The following is a 14,395-nucleotide window of genomic DNA, read 5'->3' as shown; positions in this document are numbered from 1 at the left end:
AGAAGCAGATGACGTGGCAGTGTCAGCATCACTTGTTGTACAAAGACACCTAGAAACAGATGACGTGGCAGTGTTAGCATCACTTATTGTACAGAGACACCAAGATGCAGATGACGTGGCAGTGTTAGCATCACTTGTTGTACAATGATACCTAGAAGCAGATGACGTGGCAGTGTCAGCATCTCTTGTTGTACAGAGACACCTAGAAACAGATGACGTGGCAGTGTCAGCATCTCTTGTTGTACAGAGACACTTAGAGGCAGATGACGTGTGAGTGAGGTTTTGCGCCGAATTTAGCAATATTCCAGCAATATCACGGCGGGGGACACCAGAAATAGACTTCACACGTTGTATCCATGTGAGGAATCGAACCCGGGTCTTCGGCGTGACCAGCGAACGCTTAACCACTAGGCTACCCAACCGACCCTCTTGTTTTGTTGAGACACCTTTAAGCAGATGACGTGGCCTTGTAAGCATCACTTGTCACAACATTTACTGTTGTCAAGATCTATCCGCTTTTTCGATACGAACCGACCTTGTACAAATATCCGGATCCCGTTTCGTTTAATATTATTAAACTTTCAACTGGAATGAACGCAAAGTGTAACGAACGCTTGATATTTAAGGACGCGTATGGAAGCGGTCGTGTTGTATGTCTGTGCCATTTGATCAACAGCGATCAAAACAACGCTAACCGAGCAGATTGTCGTATTACAATAGCATTTAATATCAACAACTGATTTTAGCACTATCGGTATTTGCAGAAACTGGTTCACATGCTATAGCTTCAAATGGTGAGCTTCGGCTCGGACCATTAGTCGTGGAAACTCGTTTGTGCCATAACAGCTAGTCTTGCTGTTGGTAGCTCAAATAAATCAATTTGTGCTGAATCACACATTTCAACATTTACAGCGAAAAGGTTTGACATTTTGACTTGCATCGACAAACAGCATTGTTGTCATGCATAAATCAGATCCTGTTATCGTCTGCTTTCTAAAAAAAGGGCGGGAAAATTCCGAAAGGACATTTGCAGGACAACTGGAGCTTCTGAACTTTCTAAAGTCCTTTCTTTTGGGTCGTTCCAACAGATTTCCTCCTTAAACCTTCAGAATTCAACATTTATACCTTTGTCCGCACCCAGGGCCTTGCCATTCAATGGAAACAGCTCAAGCATTGATTTTACTCCGAGTATTGACAACTTTTCCCGTTTCTATCAGCTGGAGTGGTCAGTCAAGGGGGAAACTCCTCTCATGAGCTTCTCAGCGGGGGACCGGCCTTTATTCAATGCACTTATATTCTTTCCGAATTGCCCTTACCTTTCTCTCCAAGCTTTTCTCCTTCGTTATCAAGCTCGTAGTACCGCTTTTGTCGGCGGTTTGGGGTCGCCATGAATTGAAAGAAGCTGACGGAATGTTGAGAGAGGTTGAAAGAAACATAGCCGGGTATATGAAATGGATTTGTACAATTCCCGTCCCTCCTGTATTGAACGAGACCCTTGCATAATTTATTAGCCTGTCGAAGTCTGTAACAATGTAGCGCCCGCGATAAACCACTAGGTAAATTTAGTTATCAGAGGCAGGCCAATACTTTCACACAAAAGGTGGGGAGAGAAGTGTGATATTTCTCGCCAGCTCGCGACGCTTTGCACGACAGATTATCGGTGGGCCGTCCGTTACGTGTTGCTTGACTCGCCCATCATATTGAGCGATCAGCGTACTGCTAATTGTACCAATTTCGCACAGCGTGTCGGGAGAGATGAAACACTCCGACTCTATGTCATATGTTAAGGGAAGATAGTGGTCCTTATGCTCCGAACAAGGTAGGTCGATGTTGTGTATTCCAACAGGTGACGGTGTATCTTCTCCTGCACTCGCCTATCTCTGGGAAACGTGGTGGCTTGTTTGTTTACTGTCAGTGTCGTGGTAAAGACGGAATATAATTACGCTCCAAAGCTACGAATTACGCGTTAGTACATACTATGTACGTGCTTGCTCTGATTGATTATGTTAATCGAATTTGAATTGTCCACGTATTTATTGAAAATAATATTGATGGCAAAAGAGTATTTTGTGTGCGTAATGTGATACATACACGCACAGACACACAGACACACAGACACACACACACACACACACACACACACACACAGACACACACACACACACATACATACATACGTACATACTCAGTTTTAATTTGTATATAAATCATCTTTAAATAAACTTGTATCACTATTTGAGGCATATTTGATAAACATACACAAACTGTTTATCCGACCTATTTAGCAGCTAGGCATGATGAAATGTTGAAATCGATAATTCGGCAGTGTATCGAAGCAGTGATAGGTACATCCAGGCAACACTTAAGGAGAGCCACGAAAGTAGTCCCAACAACTTTTCACCTGTGCTTTGGGCGAGTGTCAGGTGAGAAACTCCTAGCACCCTGAGCTCCCTACAGCTTGACCATGTGCGCGTTCATGTAGAATACATTGCCATTATGTGGGTAATATGTATTAGCATAATTTACTCATTATTTCATAATAGACCAAGCTGCGCGCTGAGCTGTGAGAACTCCAAACAGCTCTCTCCACTACTAACAACCATTATCCTATTATTTTGCATAATTCGAGGATTAGCGGTACATGTGTGTGAATATTGTCGCTAGAATGGCAGCTCGTAGTTTAATATAGTCTGTATGTACAATACATGAATCTCATTCTACATGTTGTTGATTTGAATATCTTTAGGATGCATATTTTTTCCATAAAAATACAGATTCACATGAACTGATAAAAAACATATTCACGTTGATCAATTGCGGTGCAGTTAAGTCGAGTAACATCTTAACTGCCATAGAATATACTATGTAAAGAAAGTATCGGAGGAGTGCCTCGTTGATATTGTGTGTGGGGAGATATATAACTTATTCTCCATTCAGGCCGTTTGCTTTAAACGTGTGTTAGTTATAGGACGGTTTTATGCATAACCAAGTAAACCCCCATAGCATCCTTCAATCAAATCGCTGCTTAAAAATATTAGCCTTTAAAACATCATTATTAAAACGCATTTGACAATAGTTTTCTGACAATTGTGTAATGACAAAAACATGATGTTATATATGTCAGTATAAAACGTTAGACAAATACATCGTTTTGTTTCCTCGGATATTATTTTCTAGTGTAGGATGTCTCTTTCATCATTAAGTGAAACACGTTAACACATAAAAAGCCTCACAACACAGTCGAGCATATCACTATAATAGAATAAGTGTTTTTTATCACCGCCTGTACGTTTTAAGCCGAGTCGAACTCGTAAACGCCGAAAATGCACTTAACATAACGCATGTAGCTTTTTCATCGGAGAGCCGTTTCACGCACTAACGGCCTTGATGCCATTCCTAACACCCATTCTGAAATTTAGTTCGCTCGTCATAAAATATATTTACCATAGAAAACACCACGCTACCTGTATGACAAGTGCTCATTGACAAACCTCAATTTGCTATTGCCTAAACTTCGAGGATCGTCAAACTAATAGAGATGGAGACGTCCCCACGACGGACTCATAATGCACCATCTTCTTCCGCATCAATTTAGTGAAATAAAATTGAGTTACGAGGCCCTTGATTATGGATACAATCTACAGATCAAACAGTGTGTTTCACAGGTGAGGTTGGATGTTATTACCTGTACAGAGGTAACAGAGAGCTTTCTGTTTGCCGCTCGTTCAAGCCCAAGATTAAATCTTTATTAATCCACAGCCGCTCTCCAAATTTGAAAATAGCGTAGCCACGTTTACACTCTGTTATGTTAAAGACTGATTTCACTGTAATTTGCATTCTGAAAAAACGTTGTGATTTTTACTTTCTTTTGATGTGTTAACTTAAAGGGATAATTTGGTTTATTGTAAAATTTTATATTATAATAGTCATGAGGAAATATCTGGCGTTAACTTTTAAGTTGACAGTTTCGAATAATGACAATAAATCATACTATTCATCTGAGGCGCAATCTACCTTTAACGTCTATAGGCAGAGATCAGACGCTTAGTTAAAGGCCATGGTTTACGTGTGATTGGTCGATTTCAGTTTTCAATATATGCTACTCAAAAGAAGTTAAAGAACACCCGATTTTTTTTATGACTATAGTTGATATCATGGTCATGCCAGATTTACTATAGTCATATAATAAAAATCGGGTGTTCTAATTTTTTTCATATACAAAATGCGGATGTTATTAACTATAGTCTTATGAAACAGTCGGGAGTTATTTAACTTCTTTTGAGTAGTATACAAGCAACTACATAAAGGAAAGAGGCATAATTTCGCGAAACGGGTTGGACAAAAAGGCCATGTTTGTCGAAGACATCTATATGAAGTACTCAAATCTCGAAGAAGAAATCGAAATTTGAGATTCACTTGATTTAATGAAACTGCATTAGCATAAAAACTGACAGAAGAAAACTCATGTTATTGGAAGCGCAAATCTATTTAAAGCTAAGATTTATTGAGAAGATTCATACAGTACTAAGTGGTAATTATTGATAATGAAAATTGAATTCATTCCACAGATCTTTTGAGAGTTTATGTTGGTATTCATTCACAGAAAAAGGAATATTTGCTCAACTTCGAATAACAAACACCCCAATTAGCTTGACCTTCAACCCTCTGACGTCACTTCCGTTTACACACGACAATTGAGTCCAGGGCTGCCTGTCATGCACCGCGTTGTTACAGTTCACACACAACTCCGCTTGATTAAAGTTGCTTTGAACTTTATTTGCCTCTACATCGTAACAGCAATGTAAATAACGATTTCATAACGTCCAATTTCCATCCGATCTTTAGTAGCAACAATGCTCTGTGAGCACTTCAAAAACTGTTCAAAGGTGAAGTTGGTTTTGCTGGAACCGCGTTGCACTTTGTCCGAACGCTGCTTTCTTTATCTTGCCCATTGTATGTGAAATTAGTAGCTTAGAAACGGCACTGCACACACTTCATATTTGTTTATAAAGAATTATATTTTTGGATGTGGGTCTTTGTTGATATTGTATCTTTAATTTACTGCTTTGGTATTGTAGAAATATTTCAAATATAACCGCAATCTTGTGCGGGTTTAGTGTAGAAGTTCTGTTTTGTCTTAAGGTCTGCTTATTAAGAGGTTGTGATACAAGGAGGTGGTTTGTTTCGTCTTAACGGATACGTATTTGTCGTTTATGTATTTCGTTTGTAGCATTTTCCAAAAAAGTCATTTGTTTTTACGAATTTTATGTACGTTTTTACGAATTGTAACATGAACCTGTAACAAGTTTTGATTTATTAGATAAATATCAGTGTTAGATATTTGTACCCTCAATATACGTCCCATTACATACAAACTGACCAGCAGCAAAAGTCCATCTTGTTTCATAAACTGACCAGGAGCATAAGTCTATCTTGTTTCATAAACTGACCAGCAGCATAGGTCTATCTTGTTTTATAAACTGACCAGCAGCATAAGTCTATCTTGTTTCATAAACTGACCAGCAGCATAGGTCTATCTTGTTTCATAAACTGACCAGCAGCATACGTCTATCTTGTTTTATAAACTGACCAGCAGCATAGGTCTATCTTGTTTCATAAACTGACCAGCAGCATAGGTCTATCTTGTTTTATAAACTGACCTGCAGCATAAGTCTATCTTGTTTTATAAACTGACCAGCAGCATAGGTCTATCTTGTTTTATAAACTGATCAGCAGCATAGGTCTTTCTTGTTTTATAAACTGACCAGCAGCATAGGTCTATCTTGTTTTATAAACTGACCAGCAGCATAAGTCTATCTTTTTTTATAAACTGACCATCAGCATAGGTCTATCTTGTTTCATAAACTGACCAGCAGCATAAGTCTATCTTGTTTCATAAACTGACCAGCAGCATAAGTCTATCTTGTTTTATAAACTGACCAGCAACATAAGTCTATCTTGTTTTATAAACTGACCAGCAGCATAAGTCTATCTTGTTTCATAAACTGACCAGCAGCATAGGTCTATCTTGTTTCATAAACTGACCAGCAGCATAGGTCTATCTTGTTTTATTAACTGACCAGCAGCATAGGTCTATCTTACATCCAGTGTTTCTATGAATACTGTCCAGTAATGTTCAAGAAGTATATTCATATAAGTTTACATCTTTCGGTGAGCTTCCCTTCGCTTTTATCAAAACAAATCTTAAACCTTTGTCTAAGATAAGTCATGTATATATGTCCTTAACGTTTAGCCATTACTACAATGTAATACCAGATCGTTTGATATAAAAAAATTTCCTGACATCAAGATAGTGCCTTTTGAACTAATATTACTCATCACTTATCGGACTGAACACCATGAGCGTATTTCCTGCATGACAATCGGCCCTGGTGTAACGACAGTCGGCATGACGAGTCACAACATCAGATAAGACAAACTTGCGTGTATCAAGCCACGGAAATACCTAAAGCAGTATCTACAAGATAAAACACAATACGTTTATAATCCGGAGTTAAATATATTTAATTTTCTGACACGTAAAACAGGCTTTGTTCCGATCTAGTAGTTAAATTTCTTGTACACTGAGAGTGCACTGGTGGGGAGGATGGTGGGTATATCTCCAGCCAGGTCCCAGTGATCACCGCTGACTCGCCTCACTGCTGCAAGCGGGACACAATAGGGTAACCACGCTCCTCGCTTCACCGTCCCGCTAAAGCCCTCGTCGGGGGACAATTTGTTCTGCGTGGATCATAGCTAGCATTCCCAGATCTGGGAGATAGCAAGGCGATCCTTTACCTGTCTTATGCCCCCTGCCCAGAACGTTACGGCTCGGGATAATTAAAACATCTACCGGTGTCAGGAGGTTTTCCCACTGGATTTTAAAATTCATCCACGATCCATGGATGTAGGAAGCGAGGGCGTTACGCGGGTGTGAGAGAGAGAAGAGCATTGTAGGGGAGAGCTGGGTATAAGAGAGTGAGAGAGGAGGAGGAGGAGTGGCGAAGTGGACTCTCTCGGCAGTCCTTCAAATCAGTGACGTTGTCAGGCTCAGCCAATTGCGAGCCATCGATACAGTTGAGTGTGAAGTGATTCGGCATTAATACCGGATTTGTTTGAATTCGTCGACCGCTTTAATAGAATCACTTGAACTTTGCAAGACATTTTAATTTCTTAGCGGTGAGTGACAGCCTTTGGTGTTTGCTGCTAGCGGAGTGTTTACACACTGTGGCTATACATCTAGTTGCATAAACCCGAGCACGATCTATGCCGGGTGTGCCGAGGCCAGTTCAAGGAGGAGGAGGGGGATATAGCGGATTACTGGATTGGATACATTGTCACACTTGTACAAGTGTCGTCTGCTCCCTCAAGCCGGATGGATTGCATCTCACCACCGAATGAAACCAAACGCTAAAAGGTGAGATCTTACCCCTAGTCCACATCAGAGCTCATTCTCTCCAAAGGATTTCAAACTTTTCATGATTTTCGATCGTGTCAACTTAATTAACATGTCGTCTGCCCCTGGGGTGTAATGGTGGTTCTATCGTTTGGCTCTGTCAAACATTCTGCGAATATGTTCAACGATCGCTGAGAGGATCACTGATCGGAGGTGTTCCCCGGACGTAGATTGTTGCTACCAGGTTGGACTGTGTGTAAGGAACACCTCCTGGTTCCGTATCACCAACGAGATAGAGCTACCAGCCCATGTGTCATGGGTTATGACAGACGGGTGGATCACGCAATGTGTCCGGGGGTTCGCGAATACCTCGTTCATGGAAAAGTGAAATTGATTTGTCCGAGAATTGATCTGTCTGCAGTTGTCACAGATGCCACCGGCGACTTGAAAGTTTTGTTGACGAATGATACACTTAATTTCTCCGCACTAGACAAGTCACACAATGACGACAGTATTATTGTCGTTCTTTACTGCAGTTACCTAACCATACAATCATGTATTTCATTAAAAGACTATGTCACGTCAGACATATTTTAAAATGATTGTTAACAAGTTGTAGCAGTTTTTTACTGGCTAAAAGGCACTTTCTACTGAACTATCTTCATGAACCGTTGAATTTTCGAATTAAGATAGACGTGAAAACTAAAACTTTACTACCCCATGCACCTTACTTAAATGAAAATTAATTAATTAATTAAATCTGAAAATAATTATATGTTCCCATGACCGATGCTTACCTATACAACAAGATACACAGGCAAAACTTTACATGTGTGAAATGTTTTTGAAAATGTCACTAGTCATCATTTATTGCGTCTGTAGTAAATATGTCGCCATGTCAGGAATGGGGACGAGAGACAGTCATGTCGCATGGGTATGGGGTACTATACTACAAATTGTCAGATGAAGGGGGGGCGGGGGAAGGTAGGTCCCCCCGGAGCTACAATTAGGGGGTGTTTAGCAACACTGTATCTGTCCGCTGTCACGAGCGTTCACAACATGGCACAAGCAGACGATAGCGAGCAGACGACAATGAGAGTTGTCGTCTGCTGTCCTGATTTCTTAGAAATCGCGTTTGTTACCATTTGTAGGCTGGTGTGTATATTGATTTGGTTGGGGTAGCTTTTCCTGTGATTATAGGTAAAGGAAGTCAATCAATCCTCCAGAATATTGTGTCCATTTGTCACCACCACCTTGTTTAATCTACCGACATAAATTCGCATGTTTTCACCAATTATATGTTGTTATTTGAATCATGGGGAAGACATTCTAACTAAATATGTCAAAACAAAGCCAACATACCCATAATGCCCAGGTATTTGAATTAATTCACAAGATCTTCATACAAGTATATATCCGACATGACCGACTAGAGCTAAATACGTGTATGTATATGAATTAACCGACCCGAGCTAAATACATGTATAGGTATTTTGGTTTTGTTCGTATAGTGACTTTAAATCACCTAGGTTCATTTCACTAATACACAAGCTCTTGTGTAAAGATTAACCTACATGTACTTCTGACCATTTAATTTCTAGCTACCTTTCTTTGGATAAGAAGAGATAACATTTTTGGACGACGGATATTTTCTTACTGTAAATCCCGACATGATAACAGTGAACATGGCGTCGAACCATATGGTGTCTGTGCAAAATCCATTATATTCTCCAAACCAAGGACTATCGTGTTTAAGAGCCAACAAAAGCAGATAATGTACACAAGTTGCATTCCAAAAAAGTGTGATTTTGTAAGCAAATTCATACCCACTAAAACGTCAGGCTTTCTAGAATATTATCAACTTTGTGAAGAAGGGACACGCACGAGATCCTGTGCTACTCGGGAACTGGATGTCAGCTTGTAGGCAAATTCATATTCACTAAAACTTTAATCCAGAAGCCATTCTTCTGGAAACGAGTCTGTTCCGATAACAAAGCCGTTACCTTCGGTCACAGTCACCTTGTTTGGGGGACTGTTTCCCCATGCGCTTTACAGACACCCCTTGGGGTGCTTTTGTAGCCCCTTGGGAGAACAGAGCCGGTGTTACAGACTGAAGTCGTTGCCAGCCACCCCTGCCAATCTCCATTAGAATTAAAACCTGATTGAAAAATGTCACTGTTTTTCTATTTTTGTTTCTCAATAAGATGGTTGTGTTCATCGCAAGTAATTAATCACTTAATTTCTATCCTTTGTTGTGCTTCTAACATAGGCTCGTTAAAGTTATTTAGTCCGGAACTATGAATATGGAAAATGTTTATTTTATGAAAACAAAACCAATCTAGATATATATATATATTATATATTATATATATATACAAACAAAGCAAGTCTATCCAGCTCTAGGTCTATTCCTCAGCATCAGGAAAAGTATTTGTTTTAATTTTTTGAGGAGATAAGTGTATTGTGTAATATAAGATTTCATAAACTAAATGTTTGTCTGAGAGATATTCTTCTTATTACGTTTTAGAATTAACTTCTAGTTGTCGGTTTTGGTTATCATTTGATTAATCTGAGTTGGTCAACTGTTTCACTGATTCACTGTACCACCTACAGTAGAGTCATTTACTGGCAAGTGGCAACAGATCGTACAGTGCCATTGTCGTCATATATTATCTCTGAATCGTCATATATTACCAACACAAAGCGTGGTCTTACTGAGCTCTTCTGTGTGTGTTGGAGGGGATAGTATGTGCCCGGACTTACAAACAATTAGTTTCTGTTACGGCTTTTCGGGTGGCAATTTGGTGTAATTTTAAGTGACATATATCTCCCAAGCAAACAAGCAGGGTAGTCAATATTTATTTTGTGGTGCGGATTGAAGCAACCGAGGAATCGAGCCGTATGACTGCCTATAGCTTATCTCATACGAGTGGATTGTCCTACCATAGGGGTGGATTGTCTATCACATTTATAACCCAGAGACGATGTCTGCGTTATCAGTTCATGCACGTAGCATGTTGGTAAATAGTGCGTCTCTAAATAAAAAATAATCGGATAGACAAAAACTTTTTGTGTCGTCTGCTAATGTGGAAAATGTAGAGGCAAGGTGGTGGGAATGATATCCCTTTCCTTGTGTCTGCGTATTGAACTTCACTGTATCCCTTTATTTCCCCAAACAGGGCCAAGTGGCTCGTTTTTCTTACAAGATGATGCAGAGAATTGATCGGACAGATTATGCGTGCTTTAATCTTGTTACCGCTGTCACTTTCGCTGTCAACGTCCGCGAGGGGAAGTAGTCCCTCGGTAGCGTGTGTTTATGTCCATTTCCCATTTAGTTTCCCTTGCCCCATCAACAAAGGGCGCTGTTGATTGTCAGCATGTTTCGCAGATCATATTTCGCGCCACGCATTAGACACGACGTTTGGGAAGAAAGGTTTCAAAAGTTCGTCTGCTCTCTGCCACTGAGCACCAGACGGTATCTTTCTGGGGAGATACTTCACACTTCAGTGTGTCGACTTGGGACATGCTTCATGGCCGTGATAGCAGACGACTCTCGCTCACCGTTACCCCAAGCCTGGTACGGCAACCCAACCCCGATCAGAAGGCAAAAAATATTCGCGGTGTTTCATTCTATCAGCTCGGCTATCGTCTGCCCCTGCCTCTGACAAGCAGACAAATTATTTCTTCTAGGTGAGACTTTTCACTGCGAGCGTTACACGCCCCCAGGGGGGGATACAGTATACCGAAATAGAGGGTCTCAACCGCCCGCCACAACATCAGGAAATGGTCGGCAAGTTTCTCCTAACTTTGCGTACATACACTGGCGAACTTGAGATTGGTCCGACGTTACATAAAGTAATATTTAACCCCAGATGTATACGCGATGGCATTACATACGTGCTTGCCGATAATATCGGCCATAACATCCGCCCTTCTCACCTCGGCGCGGCCCCTCCACGAGTGATGCCGAGCGTCAGAGGATCAAAACATGGCTGCTTTGTTTCTTTAGTCAGTTTTTTTTCAGTTGATCTGGGTTCAATACCACGGCAGAGTGACTGCGCAGCGAAATGGAACGAGCACTTCCCGTGCACCTCTGCTCTACCCCCTTTAATGACACAAACATGTGCCTCTGACTGCCGTCTAGTATTTCCCGTTATGTTGAGGCGTCCCACTTGGGGTTGGTTCGAGAACGGCACCGCACATTCAAGGAGGTATGTAAATAGCAGAGCCAGATTGTTTCTCGCTTGCTCGCCTGCCATGTGCGTTCAAGATGGAGTTGCCAACACGGGGCCTAATTAGCACCAGCGCAAATCCAAACCATCAGCATTGCCACACCTCGGTACTGGCTTTGCTGATCCATAAAGCTACCTCTCGGCTTGATGGCTGGCAGAGTCCTGAGCTGGACCATTGGGCAGAGGCGGCAGTACCCCCAAACCCACGTGCAGGCATCGGAACTGGCCCTGGGATCACACTCCCCTCTCTGGTACACAACTCGGATCGGGTCTGGAATATCTATCTGAAAGAGAGTAAGGCAGATAAGGAAAGCAACACCTTTCAGTGTGATGTGAAGGAAACGGAGCGGTGTGTGAGAGAGGCGGAACTGCTGGAACACATGTCAGACAGATTCTTCCCGCTACCGCGTTTTCTTGTGAAAATAAAGCTCGCATAGTTTACCATGTCTGCCACCAATTAATTAAAGCCTTCCCGGCACCGCTGGTGAAGAGAAATCGCGTCTTGGAGTGCCAGTAGAAGATCCGTCCCTCACTCCGCCTTCAAATTGAAAGATCGATAGAGCTGACTCTACTATGGTGGCTCGTTGAGCACCGAGCTATCATTCCGTCACTCGTCTGAGCCGACCGACGTCCCTAAAGTTGAAGGGGGAGACTCTCCCGGTGTCGTCTGCTACAGCGTGTCGTCTGCTACTGCCTTGTGGACAGCACCACGACAAGCAATGCTGGAACCGTGAAACTGCGCCATGGGGACCCCTAGCAGTTTAGACGTGGGGAAATGATAAAAGTTCCCTATCTAACGCGGTAAGACTCTATACTTGTTTCCTTTATCTGGTGCTCATGTAACTCTAACGCATTACTAAGTGTCTTCTGTATCAGGGTTCCGTTTGCATCTTTAAGGTGCCCTGTCTTTATGGGGTATAGTCCCACGAATTCTCCTGTTACTCCTCTGCTTCACAATCGCTGCATGCTAAAACGAAGCCGACAGTATATCAAAAGCATTGTAAATAACTCAATGAGATCGTAAGTGTGAACATCTCTACCTGTTTGAGTCGACTCTCACCTCTCACTGGAGGTGTGCGTTCACCAGTGACTCACGCCAACCCACTGCAGCTTCTGTTTGATACAAGCTAGACTATACTGCACAGGAAGAAAATTGGAGTTGACAAGCCGGTGTGATTAGTATAGTATTCTGCAGTCTCATATGCGCTTCTTATTTTGTGAATGAGTGAAAGGGCTGTCACCTCTCTTCTACAAAATCGCCTATCAGATCTAGGAATGTTAGCACTCCACGATCATAACCACAGTGAACCGAGGAGCCGAGAGGATGTGTTTATGATAGGGATAGCATCGAGTTGCCTTGGAGGAACTTACGGAATGAATGAGCCGCGCTTTGTAAATTATGCCGCTATAAAATTAAAAAAAATATTGCAAATACGTGATAAGGATCAAATTAAAGAGCCTTTGCTAGAAATTACTCGAAAAACGTGGAATTAAGTTTAGTAACTTGATTGTAAATGTACGCCATTTGAGTTGCACTTATATTGAATATTCCATCACTCTCTGTGATAGCTTCCATTCATTTTCTATAATGCGTTGAATATAAAACATTATTTCCTAGCTTATCCATGGCTTCATGTGATATAACAGAATAATCCCCTGTCGGTGGTGAAAGAGGGAAAAGGCGACCTGAGCACGCGTTAATCTCTAACGTCGTCTGCTAAGAGCTGTCGTCTGCTCGCCAACATTGTTGTGACGTAGCGAGATTCGATCGAAGAGAGTAGTCTGTCCTTGTTTGTCAGCATCACCTCCAAGGAAAACTAATTTGATCAACATTTAAAATACGTAACCCTTTGGCCCAGCGCCCTTACAAAACGAGTGTAGCCGGAGCTTCCCTGTCGTGGTTCTTCGTGCTTCCTCGTTCGGTTTGCGCCATCTCTCTCACGCACTTCTCGCGCTTCATTCACAAACACGAGCTGCAGACAATAACCACACGGTCGGAGAATGTGCAATGCAATTGTGTTTATTTACAGATATGATGAGTTATTCAACACGATCGTATTGCATAAGTAACCATTCATTCGAGTTGGTTTGTTGACGCCTATTGTGTCAGATGGGGTACCCTTAATGACCGAAACATTAATATTTCTCAAAATGTTTTTGAACATTGAGATTGATTTCATGAATGGTTTTAAATCTCGTTTTTTTTTCACGAAATTGAAAATGTTATAGATTGTGACCTGTTTTGTTATCGAATAAATATCGATATCTAGGAACGTGTAGGGAAGTGAAAAACTGAAGATGGTTTTTATGCGGATAAATAAAAAGCGAAATTGCGAAACAGATAAATTACGTACAGTGTAGATCTGTATATATACACACCGTATTTGGGTATGCGGTAGAATAAATGTGTACACTCGACCATGAGGGGTTTTACATAGAGTGGCGATGCGTGTGAAACATACGATTATGCAACACAAATTTGAAACTCATTTCTGACCATCCTTGGTGTTGTTTATGACCATGGTGATATCATCGGCTTCGTTATTCGAGACAGATTGGGTTTTGTAGGACGGAAGCAATAGGCAGCGAACAAACTGGCATGGGTCGTGACAGTGTGGAAGCCTCGCACTGTAACAAATGCACAGGCCGAGTTTTAAAAAAAACCATAGCAGTGTGTTGTAGAATATGGAGGAGGCTATATTATTGATTTTAGCAAATCTCAAGCTTTTGGTGTCAGAGGGCGAGTCGAACCCTTGAATTTGACAGA

At 41.4% G+C, this 14,395-nt stretch overlaps 1 protein-coding gene across 4 annotated transcripts in view; it reads left to right on the top strand.

Annotated features, from left to right (window-relative positions):
• Window positions 1-14,395, top strand: part of LOC124136927 (repulsive guidance molecule A-like) — a 64,917-nt gene that overhangs the window by 27,057 nt on the left and 23,465 nt on the right. Inside the window, exon 1 of one of the 4 annotated variants that reach the window (XM_046503004.2) lies at window positions 1,646-1,819. The exons of 1 other annotated variant lie outside the window; for it this stretch is intronic. In XM_046503004.2, coding sequence (XP_046358960.1) covers window positions 1,806-1,819 — 14 coding nt within the window. In that variant the 5' untranslated portion in view covers window positions 1,646-1,805. Of the gene's footprint in view, window positions 1-1,645; window positions 1,820-6,763; window positions 7,418-11,767; window positions 12,430-14,395 lie in introns of those variants that run through there. 2 more of the 4 variants (XM_046503003.2, XM_046503001.2) reach the window with 2 other exon arrangements.

This window comes from Haliotis rufescens, unplaced genomic scaffold, assembly GCF_023055435.1.
Source record: "Haliotis rufescens isolate VD_foot unplaced genomic scaffold, xgHalRufe1.0.p SCAF_1, whole genome shotgun sequence".
NCBI lineage: Eukaryota > Metazoa > Mollusca > Gastropoda > Lepetellida > Haliotidae > Haliotis > Haliotis rufescens.
The sequence above is the reverse complement of the archived record's forward strand: the minus strand, read 5'-3'. Positions and strand labels throughout refer to the sequence as shown.